This window comes from Sebastes fasciatus, unplaced genomic scaffold, assembly GCF_043250625.1.
Source record: "Sebastes fasciatus isolate fSebFas1 unplaced genomic scaffold, fSebFas1.pri Scaffold_52, whole genome shotgun sequence".
In the NCBI taxonomy this organism is placed as follows: Eukaryota; Metazoa; Chordata; class Actinopteri; order Perciformes; family Sebastidae; genus Sebastes; species Sebastes fasciatus.
In genome coordinates this window covers 39389-50633 of record NW_027428240.1, presented here as the reverse complement: position 1 = coordinate 50633, position 11245 = coordinate 39389, and the positions used below count along the sequence as shown (strand labels likewise).

Here is an 11245-nt window from a genome sequence, read left to right as displayed (position 1 = left end):
CGGAGTAAACCCACGCTAACCTGCATGTCTTTGGACTGTGGGAGGAAACCTGAGAACCGGAGTAAACCCATCCTAACCTGCATGTCTTTGGACTGTGGGAGGAAACCTGAGAACCGGAGTAAACCCACGCTAACCTGCATGTCTTTGGACTGTGGGAGGAAACCTGAGAACCGGAGTAAACCCACGCTAACCTGCATGTCTTTGGACTGTGGTAGGAAACCTGAGAACCCTGAATTAATCAGATAGGTGATCAAATAAAACGCTGCACAGGTGGATCTAAATCAATAATTAATTTGATTACTGTTATATTTATTATTATCATTAGTCTCAATAACTAATCAATAACTAATCAATAACTTAATAACTAAAGTAAAGGTTTAAAGACCAACGGTACGGACACACTTCAGATCAGAACAGGTCCTTTGTTGAACATTTAATAACAGATCAATTAAACATCATCAATCATCGATCACAGAATCCACTCAGGAACGTCTAAATTCATATTTATTAATAGATAAATGGATCAAATAAATTAACTGTTTTCATCTAAATAAAGCAATGAAACAAAATAACAATAATAAAATAATAAAACATGAATAAATAAAAACATTCATCAACAATTTCAACAGAAATAAAACAATAATTATTTGTTTTTAAATTAATCATGTATAAGTTATTTTTTATCTAAAGTGCATCAGTGCTTTTATTCATAACTTTACATCGTGACGGTCCTTGACGATCCGTGACGGTCCGTGACGATCCGTGACGGTCTTTGACGGTCCGTGATTGGTCTTTGACGATCCGTGACGGTCCGTGACGATCCGTGACGGTCCTTGACGGTCCGTGATTGGTCTTTGACGATCCGTGACGGTCCGTGACGATCCGTGACGATCCGTGACGGTCCGTGACGATCCGTGGCGGTCAGTGACGGTCCGTGACGATCCGTGACGGTCCGTGACGATCCGTGACGGTCAGTGACGGTCCCTGACGATCCGTGGCGGTCCGTGACTGTCCAGGATGATCCCTGACGGTCCCTGACGGTCCCTGACGGTCCATCAATCTGAAACTGGACTGACCTGTAAAACACACACAGAATTCAGAAACAGAAAGTGTGGAAGTGAAACTGGTCCTCACAGAGACAGCAGGATGAGACAACACAGACCTTGTTCTGGCAGAATCCCTGACCCAGGATCAGACCCAGCAGCGAGTTCAGGACGTTGGCTCCACAGAGGAGAACCTGCAGCCCGCTGGCGCCCCCCATCACACTGAACAGAACCACGTTCCACTGAACCACCCCCCTGGGCTCCAGACACACTCCAGACCACAGAGTCCTGTTATACAGGTAGCCTGCATGACTGGACCAGAGACACCGGAGGATTACAGGTACAGCTACAGGTACAGGTACAGGTACAGCTACAGCTACAGGTACAGCTACAGGTACAGGTACAGGTACAGCTACAGCTACAAGTACAGCTACAGGTACAGGTACAGGTACAGCTACAGCTACAAGTACAGGTACAGCTACAGGTACAGCTACAGGTACAGCTACAGGTACAGCTACAGCTACAAGTACAGGTACAGCTACAGGTACAGCTACAGGTACAGCTACAGGTACAGCTACAGCTACAAGTACAGCTACAGGTACAGCTACAGGTACAGCTACAGCTACAGGTACAGGTACAGGTACAACTACAGCTACAGGTACAGGTACAGGTAGAGGTACAACTACAGGTACAGCTACAGGTACAGCTACAGGTACAGTCAGAGTATCAGGTTGGTAGGGTAACATCCAGATGTGCCTCACCGGTCTGGGACGGGGTGTAGCGGGACCCCCCAGGTCGGACCGGAGCTGGTGTTATAAAGACAGAGAGGACCCTGAGAGAGACCGGTAGCACTGACCAGACAGCAGAACCCAGCAGCCAGCACAACCACACAGCTGTACACCACCTGACACAACATCTGGATACAGATAGAGAAACATCTGTAACACCTGGCACAACATCTGGATACAGAAAGAAACATCTGTAACACCTGGCACAACATCTGGATACAGACAGAGAAACATCTGTAACACCTGGCACAACATCTGGATAGACAGAGAAACATCTGTAACACTGGGCACAACATCTGGATACAGACAGAGACACATCTGTAACACCGGGCACAATATCTGGACACAGAAAGAGAAACTTCTGTAACACCTGACTCAACATCTGGACACAGAAAGAGAAACATCTGTAACACCGGGCACAACATCTGGATACAGAAAGAAACATCTGTAAAAACTGACACAACATCTGGGTACAAACAGAGAAAAAATCTGTAACACCTGACACAACATCTGGATACAGACAGAGAAACATCTGTAACACCTGACACAACATCTGGATACAGACAGAGAAACATCTGTAACACCTGGCACAACATCTGAATGGACAGAGAAACATCAGTAACACCGGGCACAACATCTGGATACAGACAGAGACACATCTGTAACACCGGGCACAACATCTGGACACAGAAAGAGAAACTTCTGTAACACCTGACTCAACATCTGGACAGAGACAGAGAAACATCTGTAACACCGGGCACAACATCTGGATACAGAAAGAGAAACATCTGTAACACCTGACTCAACATCTGGACACAGACAGAGAAACATCTGTAACACCTGACTCAACATCTGGACACAGACAGAGAAACATCTGTAACACCTGACTCAACATCTGGACACAGACAGAGAAACATCTGTAACACCGGGCACAACATCTGGATACAGAAAGAAACATCTGTTATACCTGACACAACATCTGGATACAGACAAAGAAACATCTGTAACACCTGACTCAACATCTGGACACAGAAAGAGAAACATCTGTAACACCGGGCACAACATCTGGATACAGAAAGAAACATCTGTAAAAACTGACACAACATCTGGGTACAGACAGAGAAACATCTGTAACACCTGATACAACATCTGGATACAAACAGAGAAACATCTGTAACACCTGATACAACATCTGGATACAGACAAAGAAACATCTGTAACACCTGACACACCATCTGGATACAGACAGAGAAACATCTGTAACACCTGACACAACATCTGGATACAGACAGAGAAACATCTGTAACACCGGGCACAACATCTGGATACAGATAGAGAAACATCTGTAACACCTGGCAAAACATCTGTATACAGACAGAGAAACATCTGTAACACCGGGCACAACATCTGGATACAGAGAGAAACATCTGTAACACATGTCACAACATCTGGATGCAGACAAAGAAACATCTGTAACACCTGGCACAACATCTGGATACAGAAAGAAACATCTGTAACACCTGGCAAAACATCTGTATACAGACAGAGAAACATCTGTAACACCGGGCACAACATCTGGATACAGAAAGAAACATCTGTTACACCTGACACAACATCTGGATACAGACAAAGAAACATCTGTAACACCTGACATAACATCTGGATACAGACAGAAACATCTGTAACACCTGAGACAACATCTGGATACAGACAGAGAAACATCTGTAACACCGGGCACAACATCTGGATACAGACAGAGAAACATCTGTAACACCGGACACAACATCTGGATACAGAGAGAAACATCTGTAACACCTAACAGAACATCCAGGTGTTCCGGTCGTCCGTAATCAGAAACATCTGCCTACCTGACGTCTGAAAGCACAGCAGCCTGTCGTTCTGCTGCTCTGAACAAACTGCTGAGCTGCGATCAGAACCTGAATCAGAGGACAGAGACAGCAGGATGTCTATCAGAGGACAGAGACAGCAGGATGTCTATCAGAGGACAGAGACAGCAGGAGGTCTATCAGAGGAGAGAGATAGCAGGATGTCCATCAGAGGACAGAGACAGCAGGATGTCTATCAGAGGACAGAGACGAGGACAGAGACAGCAGGATGTCTATCAGAGGACAGAGACAGCAGGATGTCTATCAGAGGACAGAGACAGCAGGATGTCCATCAGAGGACAGAGACAGCAGGATGTCTATCAGAGGACAGAGATAGCAGGATGTCCATCAGAGGACAGAGACAGCAGGATGTCCATCAGAGGAGAGAGATAGCAGGATGTCCATCAGAGGACAGACAGCAGGATGTCCATCAGAGGACAGAGACAGCAGGATGTCTATAGCATGTGACATCACACGTCACCTGACCTACCAGGAAGCCCGACCCCCACAGGCCCGTGGCCCAGGTGGCCTCTCTGGTCACATGACCCTCCAACAGGAAGTGGATCTTCAGGTCAGGGAGCAGCAGCAGGATGTTGGACAGCGAGCAGACGATCGCCATGGGAACCAGAGAGATGGCGACACAGCGCAGACACCTGGACACACACATCTGTGGGCCATCAGGCGGTTAGCATAGCGTCGCTACGGAGCAGAGCCCGGTTTGGTTTTGTTTAATTCATTATTAATAATATTCATTAACACATTCATTGCTGCAGATTAAGTTTCTGTTTCTGATGAACAAATCAATGAATTAAATCAAAGAGTTTCAGTTCTACTCTTGAGAAATACATCGGACTTGTTTGGAGACTTTAAAGTGATTAAACATGATTATTATTCAACACTTTAAACATTAATATATATTATTATTATTATTATTATTTACATGTTATTGGTCTCAGATGATGGTTCATGTGTTAATGAGATAATTAAACTCACCCTGAAGATCAGACAGACGATCCAGAGACAGAGGTTCAGAGACGTCTGAGGAACCGACGGAGACATTTATAACCGCTGACACACGGAGACACGCCCACGACCATATATGGAAACAGGAAGCTTGACACGGTTAACATAAGGTTAAGAAATAAGGTTCAACCAACAGCGCGGAGCTAACGAAGAAATCCCCGTCCAGCTGCTGAGACTGAAAGAGCTTCAGATCATCACCAGCATGGAGGTCAGAGGTCACCAAGCCAGTCAACACAGTGAGGAGTATTATAGATCTATATATATATTATATATAGATCCAGATGTGACTCTGAGTCCACTTCATCTTTTTCTGTTTTTAGTTCAGTCGTCTTCTTTTAGCTCGTCTGTGTCACCGTGAGTCACTCTGGTGGTGGACAGGACAGACTGACGCCATCAGCAGGGTTCTGGTTTATTCTTCATGTCACATATTTCACTATTTAACCATCAGAACCGACTCGGCATCAGCAGAGAGGTGATGTTTAAAGAGTCGGATCAGACGGCCACCGTGTCAACCACCGTGTGAACCACGACGTCTCTGATCCACGAGGACAGACGTCAGCATCAGGATCCTCCAGGGTCACATGACCACAGAGAAACCACAGAGAGCTGATGAAACTTCCTCAAAGTGGACCTGCAGACAGCAGCTTGTTAATCATTGTCATAGTCATTGTTAATAGCTGAACATTACTATTGTTAATAACTGAACATTACTATTGTTAATAACTGAACATTACTATTGTTAATAATCAAACATGACTATTGTTAATAACTGAACATTACTATTGTTAATAACTAAACATTACTATTGTTAATAACTAAACATTACTATTGTTAATAACTGAACATTACTATTGTTAATAACTGAACATTACTATTGTTAATAATCAAACATGACTATTGTTAACTGAACATTACTATTGCTAATAACTGAACATTACTATTGTTAGTAACTGAACATTACTATTGTTAATAACTGAACATTACTATTGTTAATAACTGAACATTACTGTTGTTAATAATCAAACATGACTATTGTTAATAACTGAAAATTACTATTGTTAATAACTGAACATTACTATTGTTAATAATCAAACATGACTATTGTTAATAACTGAACATTACTATTGTTAATAACTAAACATTACTATTGTTAATAACTAAACATTACTATTGTTAATAACTGAACATTACTATTGTTAGTAACTGAACATTATTATTGTTAATAACTGAACATTACTATTGTTAGTAACTGAACATTACTATTGTTAATAATCAAACATGACTATTGTTAATAATCAAACATGACTATTGTTAACTGAACATTACTATTGCTAATAACTGAACATTACTATTGTTAGTAACTGAACATTACTATTGTTAATAACTGAACATTACTATTGTTAATAACTGAACATTACTGTTGTTAATAATCAAACATGACTATTGTTAATAACTGAACATTACTATTGTTAATAACTAAACATGACTATTGTTAATAACTAAACATTACTATTGTTAATAACTGAACATTACTATTGTTAATAACTGAACATTACTATTGTTAATAACTGAACATTACTATTGTTAATAACTAAACATTACTATTGTTTATAACTAAACATTACTATTGTTAATAACTGAACATTACTATTGTAAGTAACTGAACATTACTATTGTTAGTAACTGAACATTACTATTGTTAATAACTGAACATTACTATTGTTAATAACTGAACATTACTGTTGTTAATAATCAAACATGACTATTGTTAATAACTGAACATTACTATTGTTAATAACTAAACATGACTATTGTTAATAACTAAACATTACTATTGTTAATAACTGAACATTACTATTGTTAATAACTGAACATTACTATTGTTAATAACTGAACATTACTATTGTTAATAACTAAACATGACTATTGTTAATAACTAAACATTACTATTGTTAATAACTAAACATTACTATTGTTAATAACTGAACATTACTATTGTAAGTAACTGAACATTACTATTGTTAATAACTAAACATTACTATTGTTAATAACTGAACATTACTATTGTTAATAACTGAACATTACTATTGTTAATAACTACACATTACTATTGTTAATAACTGAACATTACTATTGTTAGTAACTGAACATTACTATTGTTAATAACTGAACATTACTATTGTTAATATTCAAACATGACTATTGTTAATAACTGAACATTACTATTGTTAATAACTGATCATTACTATTGTTAATAATCAAACATTACTATTGTTAATAACTGAACATTACTATTGTTAATAACTAAACATTACTATTGTTAATAACTGAACATTACTATTGTTAATAACTGAACATTACTATTGTTAATAACTGAACATTACTATTGTTAATAATCAAACATGACTATTGTTAATAACTGAACATTACTATTGCTAATAACTGAACATTACTATTGTTAATAACAACATTACTATTGTTAATAATCAAACATGACTATTGTTAATAACTAAACATTACTATTGTTAATAACTGAACATTACTATTGTTAATAACAAACATCAGAAATGTTAATAACTGAACATTACTATTAATAACTAAACATTACTATTGTTAATAACTGAACATTACAATTGTTATAACTGAACATTACTATTGTTAATAACTGAACATTACTATTGTTAATAACTGAACATTACTATTGTTAATAATCAAACATGACTATTGTTAATAACTGAACATTACTATTGTTAATAACTAAACATTACTATTGTTAATAGCTGAACATTATTAATAACTTAACATTACTATTAATAACTAAACATTACTATTGTTAATAACTGAACATTACAATTGTTATAACTGAACATTACTATTGTTCATAACTGAACATTACTATTGTTAATAACTGAACATAACTATTGTTAAAGGGACTATTTGTAACTTTCAGAAATGCTTCTTAACAGCGACACCTGTGGCCGTGAAATCAACGAAAGTCAGCGTCGGGCTCGCGCTTGCTCGCTCTAAATACAGACGTAGGCAAAATTGTTGGTACTCTTCCGTTAAAGAAAGAAAAACCCACAAAGGTCACCAAAATAACTTGAAACTGAGAAAAGTAATAATAAATAAAAATGTATTGAAAATTAACTAATGAAAATGAGACATTGCTTTTGAATTTTGGTTCAACAGAATCATTTTAAAAAACAAACTAATGAAACTGGCCTGGACAAAAATGATGGTACTCTTAACTTAATATTTAGTTGCACAACCTTTTGAGGCAATCACTGCAAACAAGTGATTTCTGTAACTCTCAATGAGACTTCTGCACCTGTCGACAGGTATGTTGGCCCACTCCTCGTGAGCAAACTGCTCCAGCTGTCTCAGGTTTGAAGGGTGCCTTCTCCAGACTGCATGTTTCAGCTCCTTCCACAGATGTTCAATAGGATTTAGATCAGGGCTCATAGAAGGCCACTTCAGAACAGTCCAATGTTTAGTTCTTAGCCATTCTTGGGTGTTTTTAGCTGTGTTTTGGGTCATTATCCTGTTTGAGGACCCATGACCTGCAACTGAGACCAAGCTTTCTGACACTGGGCAGCACATTTCACTCCAGAATGCCTTGATAGTCTTCAGATTTCATTGTACCCTGCACAGATTCAAGACACCCTGTGCCAGATGCAACAAAGCAGCCCCAGAACATAACCGAGCCTCCTCCATGTTTCACATTAGGTACAGTGTTCTTTTCTTTGGATGCTTCATCTCTTCGTCTGTGAACATAGAGCTGATGTGACTTGCCAAAAAGCTCCAGTTTTGTCTCATCTGTCCAAAGGACATTCTCCCAGAAGCTTTGTGGCTTGTCAATATGCATTTTGGAAAATTCCAGTCTCGCTTTTTTATGATTTGGTGTCCTCCTCGGTTGTCTTCCATTAAGTCCACTTTGGCTCAAACAGTGACGGATGGTGCGATCGGACACTGATATACCTTGACCTTGGAGTTCACCTCTAATCTCTTTGGAAGTTGTTCTGGGCTCTTTGGTTACCATTCGTATTATCCGTCTCTTCGATTTGTCATCAATGTTCCTCTTGCGGCCACGTCCAGGGAGGTTGGCTACAGTCCCATGGACCTTAAACTTCTGAATCATATGTGCAGCTGTAGTCACAGGAACATCAAGCTGCTTGGAGATGGTCTTATAGCAGTGGTCTCAAACTCAATTTACCTGGGGGCCGCTGGAGGCAGAGTCTGGGTGAGGCTGGGCCACATCAGGTATTCCACAAAAAAAGCTTTGTTAAAAAAAACAACAATCTTCTCAAACGTCATTATTAACAGTTCTTTAACTTGAATGGGTTCTTCTGAACATGAACTGTCCTGAACATTAATGGAACATTGAAGAACATGAACGGTTCTTCTGAACATGGCCTCTATTGCGTCTCCCACTTTTCCTGAAATTGTCTGTGCTCGTCACCAACCTTTCTCTTCACTGCAGGCTTTGAAAAAGACAAGATATATATTCATTCCACTTGGTGTCACTCCGCAATAAAGTTGTGCCTGCTGTGTTTGTGTTGCTCTGCAATTACACCACCAAACCGCTAGTTGGCGGCGGCGTCTCTATGAGTTTCCTTCTTCTTCTTGTACTACAAACAGAAACTGAGGGAGTTGGAGCTAATAACTGTTGAACCACAGAACTTTTACTGACATTACTGCAACGCCGAAAAGAGACAATATATCTGAGTGGATTTGTGTGAACAAACATTGAAAAGATGGAGGCAGAGAGAAGTAGAACTTGGTCCTGGCCGCTCAGCATCGCTGAGAGACTGGACCAATCACAGCTGTTGCGGTCTGCGTCGCCGCGACGTGTAGTTACATTTCTGGAGAGGTGCACGTCAGGCTACGGCGTCGATTACACGCAGAAGTATAAATCAAGCTTTAATCAAGCTTATGCGATGTTACACGGGCGCTGCCATAGTTGTTGTGAAATGTTTCTCTGCTTGCATCAAGCCCGGCCGATTGCCCGTCCCCGGGAGCCAGATACCCCGCTGTGATTGGTAGGTTCGTTCAGCTCGGGCTCGCGCAACAAAGGGACCTTCCACGGCAAACTGCCATTCACATAAAACTCGCGGGCCGAGGGCGCCTGGTTAGCTCAGTTGGTAGAGCGGGCGCCCATGTAACAAGACTTGGTCCTGACCGCGGCGGCCCGGGTTCGAATCCGGCCTGTGGCCCTTTCCGCATCCACTCTCTCTCTCCCCCCTTTCCAAGACTCTATCCACTGTCCTGTCAATAAAAATGAAAAAATGCCCCCAAAAAAAACTTTATAAAAAACTTTATAAAAAAAAAAAAAATTTGCGGGCCGCACTAACATTAAACTTTCATATCAAGGTGGGGGCCACAAAATATCGTCTTGCGGGCCGCAATTGGCCCGCGGGCCGCGAGTTTGAGACCCCTGTCTTATAGCCTTTACCTTTAACATGAAGGTCTATAATGTTCTTTCTGATCTCCTGAGACAACTCTCTCCTTAGCTTTCTGTGGTCCATGTTCAGTGTGGTACACACCATGATGCCAAACAGCACAGTGACTACTTTTCACCCTTTAAATACGCAGACTGACTGATTACAAGTTTGAAGATACCTGTGATGCTATTTACAGGACACACCTTAGTTTAACATGTCCCTATGGTCACATTATTTTACATCTTTTCTAGGGCTACCATCATTTTTGTCTAGGCCAGTTTCATCAATTTTTTTTTTAAAAGGATTCTGTTGAACCACAATTCAAAAGCAACAGCTGATTTTCATTAGTTAATTTTCAGTAATTTTTTATTTATTATTACTTTTGTCAGTTTCAAGTTATTTCAGTGACCATTGTGGGGTTTTCTTTCTTTAACGGAAGAGTACCAACAATTTTGCCTACGTCTGTATACCTGAACGAGCATCACTCAACACAGTGAGGAGACACACGTCAGCTAAAAGCACAATATCACTCTATATTTCAGCTGCTTGGCAGTAATGTTAGCTGACCAGAAGAAGGTCTCTCCATGAACATGATTTAGATCTGGTCCTAGTGTTGGCTTTTCCTGCCTAAGTGCAGGCTGATGCAGCGGGGCTCTGCAGCATGTCTCCTCTGCTCTCTCCGCCCGCAGCTGGAGAGAGCAGAGGAGACACCGGCACCCGGTCGGTAACGAGAGGGTAACATAACTCTCTGAAGAGGTCCGTCACTTCACAAGACACGGGAAAGCTCTGTTGGTCTGGAGGAACTGCAGAATTTATTTCTGCACAAACGTCCCCTGTGCATTCACTAGATATTCTCAGAGCTAAACTAACTCTTCTGCAGTGTGTAGTGAGCGCGCGTTCACGTCTAGAGGTGGAGCGAGACAGCGAGGACGCGCGCGCATTCTGAGTGAAGGAGAGCATGCAGCGGAGACGAGGCTCCAGCCACACGCGAGCGCGCATATGCGAAAGCGCATGTGTGACGACCCGCTACATTTATGCGCGTACAAAGTTACAAATAGTCCCTT

The 11245-nt window shown here is 40.6% G+C and overlaps 1 protein-coding gene across 4 annotated transcripts; it reads right to left on the bottom strand.

The window, feature by feature from the left end:
• Positions 1-398: 398 nt before the first annotated feature.
• Positions 399-5371, bottom strand: LOC141763821 (transmembrane 4 L6 family member 5). 4 transcript variants are annotated; one of them, XM_074628573.1, is made up of 7 exons: positions 2799-2958; positions 2586-2628; positions 2202-2415; positions 2032-2074; positions 1805-1990; positions 1163-1355; positions 399-1076 (listed from the first exon to the last, which is right to left on the bottom strand). In XM_074628573.1, exons 1-7 carry the CDS (start codon positions 2894-2896, stop codon positions 1056-1058), a joined length of 798 nt encoding a protein of 265 aa, XP_074484674.1. In that variant the 5' UTR covers positions 2897-2958; the 3' UTR covers positions 399-1055. The 4 variants fall into 4 exon arrangements, with proteins under 4 accessions (XP_074484674.1, XP_074484676.1, XP_074484675.1 ...); XM_074628575.1 differs by lacking the exons at positions 2032-2074; positions 2202-2415; positions 2586-2628; positions 2799-2958 and adding exons at positions 3700-3768; positions 4208-4416; positions 4711-5371 and having other exon boundaries at positions 402-1076; positions 1805-1959; XM_074628574.1 differs by lacking the exons at positions 2032-2074; positions 2202-2415; positions 2586-2628; positions 2799-2958 and adding exons at positions 3700-3768; positions 4208-4384; positions 4711-5371 and having other exon boundaries at positions 403-1076; positions 1805-1959.
• Positions 5372-11245: the final 5874 nt, after the last annotated feature.

Bases quoted from the DNA above. Each gene is read 5' to 3' on its own strand.
- LOC141763821 (XM_074628573.1), bottom strand. From the start codon at position 2,896: ATGTTGTGCCCGGTGTTACAGATGTTTCTCTTTCTGTGTCCAGATGTT. The intron at 1,991-2,031 runs GTGTTACAGATG...ATGTTGTGCCAG, and splicing joins GTATCCAGATGTTGTGCCAG to GTGTTACAGATGTTTCTCTA. The intron at 1,077-1,162 runs GTCTGTGTTGTC...TGTGTTTTACAG, and splicing joins AGGGATTCTGCCAGAACAAG to GTCAGTCCAGTTTCAGATTG.